Here is a 19,499-nt window from a genome sequence, read left to right on the forward strand (position 1 = left end):
TCTTACCCTATAAAAATCCACCCAGATCGGATAACATTCATTCGCTATTGAATTGCTACCACGTGCCAAGATTGACAAGAAATCAGCGACACCAAGCCCTTGGACGATTGCAATCTGGACAAACCGCCCGGCAAGTAGCCAATGCATTTCAAGACCATATACATGCTCCAGCAACGGTCCCAGACCACCAACACTAGAGATGACCGACCACGTAGTGGAAGACAAAGGGTAACCACTCGACGTCAGGATCGTCAGATTGTGCGACAGCATCTTCAAGATCGCTTTGTTACTGCTGCTGAAACTGCTCGACAGACCATGGGGACACACCAGCGACACATTAGTGCGGACACCGTGCGTCGACGATTGATGAGCAGACACCTCCACTGTCACAGGCCACACCGTCTTCAGTGGGCAACACAGCACCAGAATAGGCGCCACCAGCAGTGGAGAAGAGTCCTCTTCTCATACGAGAGCCGTTACTGTATCTCAACAGCAGATGGCAGAGAGAGTCTGGCGACGCCGTGGGGAACAATATTCGGACGCTTGTGTTGTTGAGAGAGACTCGTGGGGTGATCCAAGCATCATGGTGTGGGGTGGAATTGGTCTTGCACAGAGGGTCGGCCCTGTGGTCTTCCAGAACATCGGTCCAGGGAGAGGCACATCGGTACATTGATCAAGTCTTGAGACCACACGCCATACCTCATTTGGCACGTCGCCGCAACCACGAGTTTCAGCATGATAACGCCCGTGCCCACATTGCGAGAGAAACAAGAGACTTCTTCAAGCAGAATCGCATCAGAACCATGCAGTGGCCTGCCCTCAGTCCCGATTTAAATTTCATTGAGCACCTGTGGGACGAGATTCAAAGACGGCTGAATGACGTCCGACCAAGGCCGTCAACTGCAGCTGAACTGCGTCAGGCGTTCCTCAGAGTGTGGGCTCAAGTGCCTATGGCCTTCATCAACCGCCTCATCCAGTCTATGTATCGACGCTGCACGGTAGGTATCTATGCACATGGCGGACACACGAGACACACGAGATACTGACTTGTGATTTTCTGAGAGACTAGTGTTGTTTTTCACTTTAAGAACATTTATCACTTTAATTTCAACCTTGATGATCAGTTTTGCCAAGTTTCATCTTTTTTAATGTCTCAAAGTATGTTTACAGTGTTTGGACAAATAAGGTTTCTCATATATCTGTTCATGGTGACGTTTCTTTTGCGGCTGAGTATTCATAAATGAGTCATGAAATTTAAGTAATCAGAATCAATCTGAAATCAACAAGTTTGTTATTATGTTTCCATTCTAGCCTTGATAATACGTTGTGAGGCAGATCAATACCGTCGTCAGTGTGCATGATTTTGCGTCAATCAGGGCGTCACCTGGGACGATTTCTGAAGTTTTAGAAACGTATTATAATTATGGACCTAATCTCATCTTGGTCTACACTACAGTGTACAGTCACATTGCCAGTCGTTTCAAATAACACTATGAACAGTTTAACCTGGAGAATTAGACCGATGCAAATGTCAGAATATATAATTTGTTACAGTGTTTTTCTACGTACCTTCTTTTCGTAGGTCCTTTGAGTGGTGACACTTAGGATACCGAAAAGCAGAAGTTACTGACGTGAATCGGAGTCGCCATTTTTGTTTACAAATTTCACCTGATTTCGATACGCGTTTTGATTGGCTACGTACATTGTACGTACAACATGTCGCATGAAAATAGAGCATGTCCTATTCCGTACAACTAATGTCCAACAAGTTGCATACGTCAAAAGTTGGACCGACTTGCCTGTCCACACGATACAATGTGTTGCATGCAACGAATTGTATCCAACTAGTTGTACCGTGCGAATGTCCCTTAAAACACGTCACTCACTTATGATTTGATCAAAACCATGAGCTCTCGACCTCTCAGTGCTATCACAGTGGTTTGAATTTCGAAAGCAAATGATTTGGATGATCGATATATGCACACATGTTCAAACATTGACGAATTATGTATGCTGTTGTTGCGGAACATCGCGCCACAATAGCTCAGATCGTTGTTTATGTTTTAGGTCACCGGTTTTCCTCGTCCAGAATTGACTATCTACATACTGAATGCATCGGGAATGACTGCGTGTAACACCTTTCAATCTTCTTGCTTTGATTCACAATACTAAATGAAAGCCATTACCGATGTTCACCCTCAGGAGTGGGTGCTTGATTACAGTGTATAAACGTATATGAGAACTGCATTTCGGGTAAGAAATGGTCTGCTCCAACCCATGCTTGTCGTACAAGGCGACTTAATGTACAGGGTGGCCAGAGTGGTCAGGGCCGGTGACTTGGTTATTATAAGGGTAACGCTCTTTTTCAGAGCATTATCATTTGCAGAAGCCCGAGGTTTTCCAGTAACTGCCCGACGAAGGACGAGGGCTTCTACAAATGATAATGCCCTGAAAAAGAGCGTTACCGTTATTATAGCTAAAATGGATGGAATTTGTTATCAAATAAAAAGAAACAACAACATCGGTTTTGAAACATTTACTGCAATCAACACGAATGTCAGTGACCACATTTTACAAATATGGAAACGTCATAGAACAAACCAGATGACGTCACTATAATACGTGACGTCATTTTCTCTACCCTTTGACGTCACCGAACAACGGGCTTGATAATGGCCCGTCGTCAAGCAATATGAGGGCATTATCAAGTTACAGTGGCCCGCTTATTTCTGATAACGTGCGGGCGGTTTAATGATAATTCTATCCATTTTAGCTATAATAGCGTGTAATCATACCCTATGCCGTGCATCGTTACTCATAGTATCAATCACAAAAAGCAAAACTAGCATATTGTTACATCGTGCACAATGGTAAGAGCAGTATTGTTGTGAATCAATATTGTTACTAGTCAACTTTGAACGCACAGGATGTCCTCCGAGTACAGACACGTGTTTCTCAACACTAAGCATATGTCGATACTGTGTCAGCATGCATGATCACAAAGCTTATAACCTTCGTTCGTATCGATGTGTTGTTGTGAACAGGCTTCAGTGACCCCGTGTCATATTACTTCAGTGATACCGGTTATCGGCAGCGAATAATCCGAATGGGGTTATTTATTTATTTATTTATTTATTTATTTATTTATTTATTTATTTATTTATTTATTCCATAATATTTTACATTTCAATATCATACATAGAGTGTGCATGGATTTATTGTGACATTATTGGCATGTTTGTATCCGAATGGGGTTACATTTATTTATTTATTTATTTATTTATTTATTTATTTATTTATTTATTTATTTATTTATTTATTTATTTATTTATTTATTTATTTATTTATTTATTTATTTATTTATTCCATTTTCCATCATATTTTACATTTCACTATCATACATGGAGTGTGCATGAAATTATTGTGACATTATTGGCATGTTTGTATCCGAATGGGATAACATGGTTTTCCAAAGTGTACGAAAATATTTTTAGCTAAAATTAGTCCACTCTGATCCTGTTGATCCTATCACTGGACAACAGCTGTTTATACGTCATTACATCTAAACAGTCGTTGTATTGACTCTACTTCCAAAATGCCACTGATACCATGGCCTGGCACATGTTACCGTCGGAATAACTCTGTGAACACCTTGTTTTAGTCCTCTCGTCGATAACGCTAAGAATATGGATGTGTGCTCGGGCGGAAATGTCAGCCACGTCAGACCAGGCTGTTCCCGTTGGTGAATGTTACACACATCGAAGGGACACAACTGGTTATATGGAGGATCACTCAGAACGTCAAACTCTGTAAGTAAAGGGGAATACTTGAAACTTCTTGCCTATCAATTCTTGTGACATATTGACAAGTAGTGTATTTATATTCATGTTATCTGAAACTGAAAGAATTAAAGCACAGATTCGTCTCGTTTGAATTTAGACGGATGGAATGTCATACAAATATGAATATTATAGCCTGTCCAGCTATGTCAGGCATGTTGTTTAATCTTGTAGCATGTCTAGCATACGTCAGCTAGGTAAGACGTCTAATCTGGATGGTTGCTACACCATAAATGCTCACACAATAGACATCAATGAACGCATACAGTTGTTGCAAGACCCTATATATCTATGATATGTGTTCGACATTTACATTTTTGCACAAGAAGATACAGGCTTTCTTTGAAAAGCGAATATCTTTAGTTAAGGATATGCATAGCCGACTACCGAGGAAATACACATACTTTCTCCCGAGTGAGTTACTGTTCTAAGTTGTGGGTAATATCATGTTTCAAGTGCAGCTGTTGCGCCCTCTCTCACTAGAATATCATGGATTACTTTGAGTATATTTGATTAATGACCTGCGTACCTCCCTCTGGAAACACACTAACTTTATTTATAGTTTATATTTAAATTTGAGGAAAATAATGTTTCTCAGGTGTGTAGTCTCATTCATGTTCTTGTTTTCAAGCCTAAATTAAGCAGTTTGTTCTATGATTAAAAAGCTACCGCAAAGGATACATGTTTATTTTTTAATTCGGTTGTAGCATCAGTGTATTCGATTCTCTCGTTTACAGGGAATTTTCATACCTCACTAGCACTTGCTTTAATGGATCAGGCTTGGTCTCATACATGTGGATCATTGCTCGGGATACTGATCAATGGATTGTCTACTTCAGACTCGATTGTTTAAAGACCGCTGGCGAACAGCAATACTGCTGGATGTGACATCAGGCAATTAACAAACCTTGACTGATTTTATTAAAATTGTGTCAGTGGCTGGTGCTATCGGTTGCTCAGGGCATACTCACACTTCCTGCGATCACTCCATGTCAGCCCTGATTTAAGTGATCCATATATATTCCATGGAATATACCCTGAAATATATACACATGCAAGCTTAAACCTCTCGATATCTGCAGTTTACACTCACCATGCTGGGAGAAAGACCACTAGCAAGGCCATCCAAGGCCCGTGGAAATAGTTACCAGTCAGAGTGGGATGACGTTCTGCCTGTACCCAAACTCAGCTTCTCTGTGGCATCTGTCCTCGTCTTCTGTCTGGCGGTACTGTGTTTCGTGAACAGCCACGATGGAGACTTTGTGTTTGACGACACATGGGCCATCACCAAAAACAGGGATATCTTACCTGAAACTCCACTCACCGCCGTATTTGCTCATGATTTCTGGGGACAGCTGTTGGACGAGAAGAGTCACAAGTCCTACAGACCACTTACCGTGATGACCTACAGGTGAGACATCGATATTAAATCTTTGACCAATCGTTGTGTGAGAACAGAAGGCAGTGTCTCAGGTTGCACCAGCAGAGCAAGAGGTATACATATTTCCTCGCAGTCATTTTACATTTGAAAGAGAATATTGTTATTCATCCAAAACAAGTGTTTACGCATACAATATTGGACTTTAATGTAAGACAATATCATTTAACAAATTACAACAATGACATTTCGCTAAACATGTTTTGTAAGAAAAACATCTTAGCTCCAATTTCCTCTCCGCGCCCATAATGGATCTGTCTGATCTTACCCCAAAACAAGACATTTCGAACTATTGTCAAAATAGTTGGCATTTAAATTTTCTTCATGCATTTAACTTTTATCACTTTGATTTACAAGTGGAAATACTTCTTTCTTTAAATTTCCGAAACTACTTTAAAATGACCCAGAGCGGTTAATATTATCTCGACCCGTGAAGATCCGGGATAGAATAGGTCTTCAGCAACCCATGCTTGCTGTAAAAGGCGACTATGCTTGTCATAAAAGGCGACTAACGGGATCGGGTTGTCAGTCTCTCTGACTTGGTTGATGCATGTCATCGATCGTTATTGCGTGGATCGATGCTCATGTTGTCAATCACTGGATTGTCTGGTCCAGACTCGATTATGTACAGACCGCCTTCATATAGCTGGAATATTGCTGAGTGTGGCGTTAAACAACAAACAAACAAATATTTTTATCTCACTGATGCTTGATTCTTGATACTCTCCAGGTGGAACTACGCCTGGGCAGGTGGCCTTCATCCTCGGGGCTTCCACGTTGTCAACATCGTCCTGCACGGCTTGGTGTCGGTCATCTTCCTGGCAGTATTCTCTGTCCTCATGTCTGGTTACCAGGTGGACCAGGAATCTGCTAGACCGGTTTTTGCTTCGCCCCGAGCTGCTCTCCTGTGTGCTGTGTTGTTTGCTGTGCATCCCATTCACACTGAAAGCGTGAGTTCAAACTCTTTTTAATGTTAATTTGTTGATGCATAACACACACAGACACACACATTGGCTTAATGTATCGCATAAACATTCATCTTCGCTTCCAGAAACTATGTAAATTGAGATCTATACATATATCTTGTTGATGATGATAAGACATTTTCAGGTCTTGTGGAACGCCTTTAAACTTTTGTAATGAACATTGTGGCTTTTGATCATCACTATATGTTTCTGATGACTGGTGTACATTTATTCAATGTGGCTGGACAAAGAGATCCGATATTCTTACCTGTATGACAAATACGGATACTGACTCAATACGGATACTCACTCCAAATAATCACACACTCACTCTGGCATCTCATTCCAGCAGCTATTTGAAACTTGCAATAGTAATAACCAAGCCAGACATACAAAACTTATGACTCCACATACAAGTTACACACAACCAAATGTTTTCCCATAGACTTCTATAGTAACGTTATTTCTTTTAAAAATAACTAAGCATTCAACAGCTATTACCTGTACGTGTGTGCACTGTTTGGCCTTAGAGCAGCAATAAAAACATAAAAAATGACTAGCTTAGCCAGCTCCTTTTCCGAGTACAGGAAGCTAAACACACCACCCCCAGTTTCGCACCTAATGTCACCTCCTTGAAAATAGCTGTGGTCACATTCAGCATAAGTCATCATGTTGAAAAAGACAGTACTAAATATAGAAAAACATGGTCTGTTTTAATAACTGGATGGATGTACATTTGAAAGACATAAAAATCTTACAGAATATCCTCCAATCACAGCCTGCAGATATCTATCGATCTGCACTGAAGGCTCCTGTCCCAACTGGTTCTGATTTCGTGTAGTAGAACCTAAATCCCTTGGCCTTCCTGTGTTCCAGATTGCTGGGGTCGTGGGTCGGGCTGACCTGCTCTGTGCCTTGACCTTCCTTCTGTCATTTCTACTGTATGCAAGGGCATGCGTCTCTTGTAAGTTGTGTTTCATGATCATAAACACATGTTCATGATATCTTTATGCAAAGATTTCTATTGGACATGGAAAAGAGTTTTGTCGCTTTATTTATTATTATTTGTTTTGACACCTAACTAAATACATGCTCCCGTGGTTTTTTGGTTGTTTTTGCTTTTTCTCCAATACCCTACTGACAATTAGAAAATGAACGAATGTTGTTATACCTGCAATGTATTTCGTGAGAACTGTGTGAAGGTCGTTACAGTATCAGTTCATGATAGTGTCAATAAGAACATCTGTTCTTTCAGCTTCATCTCTGGTGAGTTACCGTCCCGAGTCCTTCTCCCTGGTGTCTGTACTGGCCAGCATGTGTCTGTGTGTCGTGTCCACCTTCTGTAAGGAGCAGGGCATCACTGTCATAGTAAGTGGATTCAGTGTTTCATCCATGGTCAGTTACCGTCCCGAGTCCTTCTCCCTGGTGTCTGTACTGGCCAGCATGTGTCTGTGTGTCGTGTCCACCTTCTGTAAGGAGCAGGGCATCACTGTCATAGTAAGTGGATTCAGTGTTTCATCCATGGTCAGTTACCGTCCCGATTCCTTCTCCCTGGTGGCTGTACTGGCCAGTATGTGTCTGTGTGTCGTGTCCACCTTCTGTAAGGAGCAGGGCATCACTGTCATAGTAAGTGGCATCTCACCGTAAAAGCAGCTTTCACCAAACCTTGTGGTGTTGGAATGAAACACATCTTCCATCATCTCGTCTGATCTGATTAAGCTAGTTTCCAGGTCAACTGATTTCGCATGTTAGAAATGTCCAATCTCTCCTTCCAAATTGGAATTATTTCTTGTGATTATATTCAGTACTAATTATCTTCAAGGGGAGTTAATAAATTCATTGCTTCATTGAAACCACGGAAAAGAGGGATCAATCACTTCAACCCCAGAAACCTAATGGTCCACAATGATTTTTGAAATTCAAAAACGAGACCTACAAACAGCTACATCCATGATCATTTATTTTCTATATTCTAAATATATATTCTTGATGTTAGTTACATGCTCTTGCAATGTTTTTGGTCCTCAAGTTTACATGTATATTGTATTTGCAGGGTATTTGTAGCGTGTTTGACATCGTCGTTGTGTGTAGAGTCGACCCTTTCCAGCTGATGTCCTTAAGAAAACATCACATCAAGAGCAAGGTGAATGAACGAACGACTTGGATAAAGGAGCTTATTCTGTTTTTCCACATCAAATAAAACTCTTCATCATTCAAGACATTATCTACACATGAGTAATAATTGTCAACAGACAATCCAGTGGTTGATATCATGAGCATCGATCCACGCAGATGGGATCGATGACGTGCATCAACCATGTCAGAGAGCCTGACCACCCGGTCCCGTTAGTACGACAAGCATAGTCGCCTTTTACGGCAAGCATGTGTTGCTAAAGACCTATTCTAACCCGGATCTTCACGGGTCGAGTAATATATTGAGGCAATATGTAAAGGCAATACATGGATCGGAATACATGGTTGACATGTAGATAAATTAAACCTGACTCTTTACCATGACCCAAAAGCTGAATTGTATTATCTATATGTTATTTATCTATCTATTTACAACTGATAAACGTAATACTGTAAATTATTAGTTCGAAATAAACGATGTACCTGTTGGGGGAATGCAAATAGGCACGAAATGTCCTTGTGTAGATATGAACATAAATATACATGAAACAGTGTATTGTATTAAGGTGACACATAGTGATATGACTGAGTATATGTCCAAGTAACATTGCCCTTAACATATGGAATCTAAGTGAGTGAGTGAGTTGGGTTTAACGCCGCTTTTAACAGTATTCCAGTCATATCACGGCGTGTCAGCTTGATGTGGGAGGAAAGCCTGAAGTGATGCAGGTCTCAGACGTTTACCACTTCGGTGAAAACCACGAGCACGGGTATGATGCTGACAAACCTAGAAACATAATCGGGGCGAACCGGGATTCGAACCCACAATCATAGGTTTCTGGCGTGCCCAAGGGACGCAACTTTGCACAGCGAATTGCGGCGCCTTAGACGAATGGGCCACCCGTGCCATCAAATGGAATCTAAACATGCAATGGGTGATGCATGGATAATCGGTTTAGGCTGCTTGTTTTTATATCTGCTGTTTTGGTTACAGCCAAAATGGGTTTTGAGTTTCATCAAACGTCATCTCGTCCTGTTACTGACTGGCGTGATACTCCTCATCAGTAGACTATGGATAATGAGATCATCAACACCTAACTTCTCTGTGGATGATAATCCACATACCATGGTCAACGGTACACTATTGAAGGTAAGATGTAATATAGGTTTACTGAAGTCCAACAGTACAATAGTCGGTGAAACCGTTTTTTCCTGACACTAATAGGTATAGAGCCACTATCCTGATATAAATTCAAAACGGAGGTATTTTATTCTTTCATTTGGATTGCATTAAAACATCAAATTCTACAAATTGCTTTCAGATTTTAAACTACAACTATCTCTATGCAATGAACTCCTGGCTGCTGTTAAATCCATGGTGGCTGTGTTTTGATTGGTCGATGGGCTGTATACCTGTCATCACCTCATTGGCTGATCCCAGAATACTGGCAGTCATGGCTCTCTGGACGGGATGTGGTGCTTTGTTCTATCACTGTTACCATGGAGAACTCACTAGCTATCGCAGGTATGTCTAGTTGAATCTGAAGTGCGCGTATATAAAGAAGCATTAGGAAAGTTAAGGAAATGTGCCCTTTGTATATGTATTAGCGTAATGGACATTCCCGTTAATCGTTTATCAGAAAAAAACAAAGGAAATATAATCTGATGCCAATGTTAATACAATGTTTCAACAAAGATTTCGGTCAATAGTAACATGATGTCTCGTTGATTTGATTTTTGTTGTGATAGAGACAGGACATTATTTTCGGTTTCTACATTTTGTAGGAGAAAATTTCAATATAGAACCTCCCATGGACGGTCACGTATTGGCATAAAAGCAACAAAACATTTCCAAAATCATAAGAAATCTATGAAAAGCAGAGTCTATTGTACGATTACGACTATATCATAAGCATGTTTTCAAGAATCGCTTCAAAATAGTGATCATACCAGGTGTTCGCGAAAAGGTGAGCGTATCCTGCCACAACGGTGGCACACGTCACAAACACATGCAAAGGCAACTTAATCAGTTCTCCTGAAAGAAAAAACAGGAACATATGATACAAATCACAACAAGGAATTATATTGGACATCCCTATTGTTACTGATGCGTCAAATCTAGAGTAGTCCTCCACATGTCTACCATAAATCCTTTTGAAAGCTTTACTTTGGGCCTTCAATGTTTTAACCTTGATCAAACACCTTTGTCGTATGAGGCTGTTTAAAATTTTCGTAGAATAGCACTTTATCACTCTGAATTCTACACAGGGTTTAACTTGTATATTTTCCCTGTGCATAGATGACACAATTCCATTGCTCACGCCGGGTGTTTCCTTCCTTTGATACCTACCTTTGTTTCAAGTATGTTATAGAACGAACAGAGTGAGTGAGTGAATGAGTTTGGTTTAGCGCCGCTTTTAACAGTATTACAGTTATATCGCGGCGTGTCAGTTTAATGTGGGAGGAAAGCCCGAAGTGATGCAGGTCTCAGTCGTTTTACCACTTCGGTGAAACCCACGAGCACGGGTATGGTGCTGACAAACCTAGAAACATAATCGGGGTGAACCGGGATTCGAACCCACAATCATAGGTTTCTGGGACGCAACTCAGCACAGCGAATCGCGGCGCCTTAGACGACTGGGCCACCCATGCCCCCCTAGAACGAACAGAACATCAAATACATTCGGTATAAAATTGAAACAACACCACGCATGATGTTTATTGTTACGTGACGACTTCCAAATTGAAACAATAAGTTAACCCAGAAATCTGTATGAAACCAACAAACAAAGAAATGGTATACAATTTACAATTGTATTGTTAAATGATCTAGATTTATATATCAACACAAATTACTGCACAATAATAACAATACCGTACACAATATAGTGGCAGTACAAGTCAGTTGTAGTACAAGTTTGTTTGTTTGTTTGTTTGTTTGTTTTGTTTGTTGTTTTACGCCGCACTCAGCAATATCCAGCTATATGAAGGCGGTCTGTAAATAATCGATTCTGGACCAGACAATCCAGTGATTGATATCATGAGCATCGATCCACGCAATTGGGATCGATGACTTGCTTCAACCAAGTCAGCGAGCTTGACCACTCTATCCCGTTAGTCGCCTCTTACGACAAGCATAGTCGCCTTTTTACGGCAAGCATGGGTTGCTGAAGACCTATTCTACCCCGGATCTTCATGGGTAGGTAGTACAAGTACAATGACAGTATAAGATATAATAGTAGTGGTAAAAATATTCACCTAGCAGCAAACAGACTGAAAACAATGACTTTGACACAAATGCTGGTCGATATGTAATGTGAGAGGGGAGAGGCAAGTTCTTGCACCCTCATATGGTCTAAATACCTCCTTGAACCTTCTCTTCAGTGCTGCACAAGTCTGGCTGTTCCGCAAGATTTTAGATTATTCTTGACTCCAAAATGCATCTTAATATAGTTACTGCCTTACCACTGCTTACATTAGATAGTACTACATTCCTGATAACTAATTATTGTCAAAACACAATGCTATGAACTTCTACTGAATCTCAATCTTGCTACATTATTTAACAATACATGAAACTGCCACATAATAGTATAAATAACCTTTGCTACATTTTACCGTTTCTTCTCTGCTTAGGATCCTGATAGTTTCACTAGCCACGTTGGGAGTTCCCTTCCTGCCCGCCAGCAACCTGTTTTTCCGTGTGGGCTTCGTGATCGCAGAGAGGATCCTGTACTTGTCCTGTGCTGGCTTCTGTATGTTGGTGGTGCTCGGGGCAAGGCAGATCTGTCATCAACTACAACAACATTGCATGGCAAAGAAGGTAGAGCTAAAAAAAAGACCATTCACTGCTGAGTGTAATTGACTCATTCCGAATGCCGCACTCTTCAATTCAATATTGAGGAGAACATTAAATACAAAAGTGATATGAAACGTGTGAATGTGTACATGGCGGACAAGGTCTCGCGAATAACGAATTTGGATATAACGCCCCCAGTTTCTTGGTGTTCGTTTCCTGTATAGTAATGATACCTACATACCAGATTCAAAATGTCATGCTTATGAAATGTGTCGCCCCGATATGGCAGAAATTATCGTATTAATATTATTGAATATTTGGCCATCGAACTATGAGCTTGAATTAGTCAGTCCTCTGTTTCAAAATCTTCGTAAGATTCCGGAAATGCAGATAATTCGGGTGCTTCTGATAATTCTGATGATTCATGTGATTCAGATTGTTTAGATGATTCAGATACTTTTGATGATGATGATGATGAACGTTCTGACGATTCAGATAATTCAGATACAAAAATCAGATAATTCTGATGATTCAGATACTTAAGATGATTCAGATACTTCAGATAATTGAGAAAGTTCTCATTATTCAGATACTTCTGATGATTCAGATATTTCAGATGAGTCAGATACTTCAGATGATTCAGACAATTCTGATGATTCAGATACTTCTGATGATTCAGATACTTCTGATGATTCAGATACTTCAAATGATTCAGATACTTCTGATGATTCAGATTATTCAGATACTTCTGATGATTCAGATACTTCGGATGATTCAGATACTTCAGTTGATTCAGATACCTCTGATGATTCAGATGATTCAGATACTTCTGATGATTCAGATACTTCAGATGATTTAGAAAGTTCTGATGATTATGATGATTCAGATGATTCAGATCATTTAAATCATTCAGCTTATTTCGTACGATACAGATCATTCATATGATTCAGAAAATTCATATGATTCAGAAAATTCATATTATTCATAAGCAATTTCAACGTTATATTCTGTACTGCAGGTAGTGTCCGGATGGTTTGTGCTCCTCGTTGTGGTATTTTTCTTACGGTCAACTGAGGTAAGTTCCCTTCACGCTCATGATGTGATTATAGCCAGTGTACTCTTTGGCTGGATCCACTGTCATGTAATCCACATACGCCCATTGATATTCCACATACGCACATTGATATTCATCCATCGTGTCATGTGTCATGTTAAACTTTCCCGCATGATGCGACCACGTTGTGATAGGCCCGTGAAGATCCGGGATAGAATAGGTCTTCAGCAACCCATGCTTGCCGTAAAAGGCGACAATGCTTGTCGTAAGAGGCGACTAACGGGATCGGGTGGTCAGGTTCGCCGACTTGGTTGATGCATGTCATCGATTGTTATTGCGTGGATCGATGCTCATTTTGTCAATCACATCATCGTCTGGTCCAGACTCGATTATTTACAGACCGCCGTCATATAGCTAGACTATTGCTGAGTGCGGCGATAATCAACAAACAAACAAAACAAAACATTGTGATACTACTACTCAGAGAGGAGCTGCATTTCACACTGTTTCAAAAGATTACAAACACAATATTAACCAAGCTTTCTTCAGGTTCGTTACCTCTGCCATAAAAACAGTGCATCGACATGTAGGCCTTATTGATTAAAAGTTTAGTTTCTTGTTTGTATCAACCTTTATAACAAGTTACCAAGTGCACAGGCATCGTGAAACCATGAAGATCTATTGTTTAAGCGCTGTAAGGAGTATCGAGAAGAGCTGACCTTGTTCACATCTGGACTGAAGGTCTGTCCAATGAATGCAAAGGTAGGTAGACACACCATCATCATTATGCGTTATGTTTCCATGGGGGCAATGGTCATACAGCATTTACTATAGATACTCTATTTGTGGGGAACACTATGAACAACGGAATACCCACTGACACCGTTATTGACATAGGGTATGTTTAAAGTGAGTAAGGATGGTTCTACGCCGCTGTCAGCAATATTCCAGCAATAAAACAGCGGGAGACACCAGAAATTGGTTCACACATTGGAGCCATGTGGGTAATGGAACCCAGGTCTTCAACGTGACGACGAACGCTTAAACCACTAGGCTACCCTCCCGCCGTCTCAAGGCATATATTGTCACTGCAATTATGTAACATATCCTAACTATCCACGTTGGTGGTATCCTTTAATCCTGGTGTTATCCTTACTTTACACTGATCGATAATGACTCATCAAATGCCATTTCATTACCTGTTGATGTTGATCAGTAATATTAGATTGCGATAAATGGCACCAAACCTGCGTCTATAACCTGTAATTCTCCACGTGTCACCTGTGTCTCCACGAACTACATTTCAAATGAAATTTTTAAAAATCAACGTCAGGGAAACTGGTTCCATGGAGCGTGAAAGGCCAAATAGTTATGAACATTATACGAATGGATAAAGCTTGATGATATTATACATTGTATTGAGTGATGTCGAGCAGTCTGAAGGGGCGGTCGGGTAGCCTAGTGGTTAAAGCGTTCGCTCGTCACGCCGAAGACCCTGGTTCGATTCCCGACATGGGTACAATGTGTGAAGCCCATTTCTGGTGTCCCCCGCCGTGATATTGCTGGAATATTGCTAAAAATCGGCGTAAAACCATACTCACTCACTCACTCGAGTAGTCTGAGAGTTAGCGCAAATACAATGACGGAACTTTTATTAAGCTTGTTGGCCGTTCTTTAAACAACTGCTTTATGCCACCACAATTGCCAAGATCAATGATCGATTTGCTGAACAGTTGTTGATAATGTTAGTTATCATATAAAAGCTTACGACATTTTAGCAGGTATTGTCGATGATTTGATGTTTTTTTAGTTTATTGATTTAGTAATGTAGCACTGTTTGAGGTAATGAATCAGTATTGTGCAGAAGAATTCAACCTTCGCGAGCTGTGAACTTATAAAAATATTCTGTTCCTATAGTACTATATACCCAGTTCATATTAACGTCGTGTTTCCACAGGTCCACTACAATCTTGCTAGACTGCACACTGACATCAACAACACTGACATCGCTATCCATGAATTCAGGGAGGCTTTGAAGTACGTAGGCAGACGTCTAGAAGGTTGATACATATCCATCCACACATACAATACGGCTCTCTGTTAGGGTCAAAATGAAACTTTCTCACTGATATCCATACATGTTTTAGGGTTTTTCACCCATGAAGAAGTTATCACATGGGGCGCTTGTCTCCCCAGTCTTTGATTGGCGATTTGAAGACATGCAGTCTTCAAACATTTGATTAAACCATAACTTGATGGATCCACAATAGTTAAGAGTTAAGACCTTTTTCTCATTATTTGTATGGTTTTTCCCTAAGATTAAAACCGCAACATGTCGGCGCAATGAACAACTTGGCCACCATCCTCAGAAAGAAAGGTGCCTTGGTTGAAGCAGAAGAGCTGCTGGAAAGAGCTGTCAGTGTCAGGTACCACACTTGCCTCGCCCGGTAGTTTCATAGGAAAAGCACGAAAGAAAGAATGTCCTTATTGTATGCTGCTGTACTTAAATAAACTAATTGAAATTCAGGACTCTTTTAACACACTGAAAAATTGTGTGGGTACGATGCTAGAGGCAGTAAAGATCAAGCCTTAGGTCACATGTTGCTTCTGTTAAACTACAATAAAGAGAACATTTACAATTAAGTGTTACTTGTAGCCATTTTAGTTTGCAGAAAACCTTGCATATGGGAAACCTTCTAGAAACGTATTGGGCATCCCAGACAGTAGTCGAGCAACAATGCATGGTGCCTTTCAAATGATTTACTTTGTATATGTACATGTGGTTGGACTGTAATGGATTGGGTTATCGCACCTTAACACTGTTCATAATAAGATCATTCCAGACGCCCTGTGCATAGTTTAAGGTGAAACATCAGGTATAGGTTTGAGACGAAAGGTATTGGGTAACAGCACTCTGATCAACTTGCTGATGCTTGGCATCAATCCAATCCCGACTATGATAGTCGACCTGTCAGATCCATAGCCTTGCTCTTGGTTTTCACCATGAAAGGTATATATGGCTTTCCTGACACAAGAAGTAGGCACGCAATGATAAATACTTTTGAAAGCAGCATGAACTCAGTATATTCCCAATGTACTTTGTATTCCAGGCCAGACCACGTGGAGGCCTGGATGAACCTGGGAGTTCTACAGGCAGAGTTGAACCAGACCGAATCGGCCGACGCCAGCTTCCGCAATGCTCTCTTGCACTGTAAGGTGCACACGGACTGCATGTATGACCTCGGCAATCTGGTAGGTATACGAGTTCTGCATTTTGTTTCCAAAAACAACATATTACTTTTCATGTCAGAGGACGATCATATTAGATAAATACATTAACAGGGTGGTGTTTATTTTTCACCGTGCTGAGCATTACGGCCATCGAATCATTTATATTGCCCATTCGAATGCCTTTTCGGGATATATTGCCTTTTAAGAGATTCTATTTAACATGTTTTGCCATTCAAGAGAAAATCTGCAGACATGTTTCTTGATTCCTAACAGTTCTATATATTAAATTACCTCAACACAGCCCGAATGTAACGGTTAAAAAAAGAAAGTGTTTCAGTCGTCACAGTTAGTAGTTACAGTTCTATTAAGTCTACTGTGTGATTGCACTAGTTTTAAATTCTCATTAACAACAAAGTCATTATGTTAGTCGAGCACATATGACCTGTCGTGAACATCAGATTCTAACAATGGTTGCGTACCCCTAGTATTATACCTATTGGATGACCATTAAGACATACTCATTATGTAGTAGAAAGCAGAGATTTCTTATGAATATGGGAAGGGTTTTGTCGCTTTTATTTGCAAATACGAGATCAAATTCTCTGTCTGCAATGCTTTTTTTTGGATCCTTAGATCTCTATTGAAAACAAAACAGTTACGATTTCAGTGCAGCATTTGGGATATATCTGTCTCCTCTTCTGTTGTTCTCTACTTTGATCATTAGCTGTGTTTTTCAATGAAGTTAGTCTGTAATCCACAGTAAAGTCGGGTTCAAGGGTAATGGTAGTTTCAGTAATCGCGGTTTTCTCCCCCAGTACTGGCACCTGGGACGCCACACAGAAGCCATCGACGCCTTTCACAATGTAACACAGGGTGCACCAACACACACTGCAGCCTGGGTGAAGTTCCTCCAGCTTCTCGATGTTCTAGGTAAGAGACTTCAAGGGTTCTATTATCATGTGCTCAGTACAAGTTGACATTTCTTATTTCTAGTAACTCCATATATTCTATATTCTGTTTATCTATGGAGTGAAACATTTAAGACTATTGGTTTCGTAAACGCTTACCATGCAGAAAGAAATTCTGCTAATTTTCCTTATACACTGCGCTCATCGCATACAAATGACCTAACTACTTTTCTTGCATCCAGAGAAATACGACCACGCTATTGAGGTTGGAGAGAAGGCTCTGGCGGTATTGAAATATGAACCAGAGTTGACGTTTCGCCTGGCTAATATTTACCTAAAGAAAGATAAGTACAAGGAAAGTGAGAAGCTCCTACTTGTGGCTATCCAGCGAGACCCTCAGAATCCGTATCTACATCTAAATCTAGGTATGTCTACTATACCAGTGAGCCAACATTCCTTACTATAGATATACAATAAAACCCTGTTACTTCTTACGCTATGTAAATCTTATTTTAGGTATGTATTGCACTGTACTAGGTAAATCCATGCAAAATAAGGCAAACTGGCAACAGTTAACTGAAATGTTTAATTTGGATTAGTTTGATCAGTTTTATGAAAATTCTATTTCTGTCATTTACATTTTTCATTAATCTCCCATGTCGAGTATATGCCACATGTCTGTTGTGTGTGACTTATAAAATATCCTCCATGTCGAGTATATGTGACCTATAGAAATATCTTCCATGTCGAGTATATGTGACCTATAGGAATATCCTCCATGTCGAGTATATGTGACCTATAGGAATATCCTCCATGTCGAGTATATGTGACCTATAGGAATATCCTCCATGTCGGGTATATGTGACCTATAGGAATATCCTCCATGTCGAGTATATGTGACCTATAGGAATATCCTCCATGTCGAGTATATGTGACATATAGGAATATCCTCCATGTCGAGTATATGTGACCTATAGGAATATCCTCCTTGTCGAGTATATGTGACCTATAGGAATATCCTCCTTGTCGAGTATATGTGACCTATAGGAATATCCTCCATGTCGAGTATATATGACCTATAGGAATATCCTCCATGTCGAGTATATTTGACATATAGGAATATCCTCCATGTCGAGTATATGTGTCCTATAGAAATATCCTCCATGTCGAGTATATGTGACCTATAGGAATATCCTCCATGTCGGGTATATGTGACCTATAGGAATATCCTCCATGTCGAGTATGTGACATAGAAATATCCTCCATGTCGAGTATATGTGACCTTAAGAATATCCTCAATGTCGAGTATATGTGACCCAATAGGAATATCCTCAATGTCGAGTATATGTGACCTATAGGAATATCCTCCATGTCGAGTATATGTTACCTATAGGAATATCTTCTATGTCGAGTATATGTGACCTATGGGAATATCCTCCATGTCGAGTATATGTGTCTTGGTGTGTTGTGTGTTGTACGTGTTATAAATATATCGACAGGGCTATGACAGATATGAGTATAGTGACAGCCGCCTTTGAATCATTAGTCATGTTTAACTTTTACAAGTATATGTTGGATACACACTGTGTGTGTTTGGTGTATGTTTAAATGTTACTTCAAACTAGTATAAGATTCCCTTCTGTTTTCAGGTGTACTATACTATCGGATAGGGAACAATGAGAAATCGGAGAAGGCCTACTTGATCGCACTGAAATTAGCGCCAAATGACCCGCTCATCCTGAAAAATCTCCAGGCACTTCACAGAAAGATGGGGAAAATCCCACCTGTCAGTCAATTGGTTATGGAAGATGGGAAAATAATATAAACAATGTTTATCTTGTATTGCAGTCGACGTTTTGTATGGTCTTTGATCCTTTATAATAAAATCAGTGAATGTTATATGTGTGCTCGTGTGTTGATGTGCTAGATTGTTCCAGTAAATAAACCGAAGGACGTTTTCATTCTCTTTGGATTAAAAATGATGAATTTATCTAAAGTAGAGGGAGGAGCGACGTATGTAGTAAAACTACAATAGCCTTCATCACAGTTACATCGTGGCTTGTCCTTGAATGCGGAACAGACATTTACCGCTTCGACGTGACCATGACATGACAAACCGGATAAGGTGATGA

The 19,499-nt window shown here is 40.2% G+C and overlaps 1 protein-coding gene across 1 annotated transcript; it reads left to right on the forward strand.

The window, feature by feature from the left end:
* Positions 1–3,637: 3,637 nt before the first annotated feature.
* Positions 3,638–19,266, forward strand: LOC124144721 (protein O-mannosyl-transferase TMTC4-like). Its single transcript, XM_046514264.2, has 17 exons — positions 3,638–3,809; positions 4,922–5,250; positions 6,008–6,227; positions 7,119–7,206; positions 7,498–7,610; positions 8,296–8,385; positions 9,370–9,525; positions 9,698–9,900; positions 12,012–12,198; positions 13,193–13,249; positions 13,919–13,990; positions 15,186–15,265; positions 15,547–15,654; positions 16,339–16,480; positions 17,275–17,389; positions 17,610–17,792; positions 19,017–19,266. The coding sequence occupies exons 1-17, from the start codon at positions 3,747–3,749 to the stop codon at positions 19,190–19,192; spliced, it is 2,382 nt and encodes a 793-aa protein (XP_046370220.2). The 5' UTR covers positions 3,638–3,746; the 3' UTR covers positions 19,193–19,266.
* Positions 19,267–19,499: the final 233 nt, after the last annotated feature.

This window comes from Haliotis rufescens, unplaced genomic scaffold (assembly GCF_023055435.1).
Source record: "Haliotis rufescens isolate VD_foot unplaced genomic scaffold, xgHalRufe1.0.p SCAF_9, whole genome shotgun sequence".
Classification (NCBI taxonomy): Eukaryota; Metazoa; Mollusca; class Gastropoda; order Lepetellida; family Haliotidae; genus Haliotis; species Haliotis rufescens.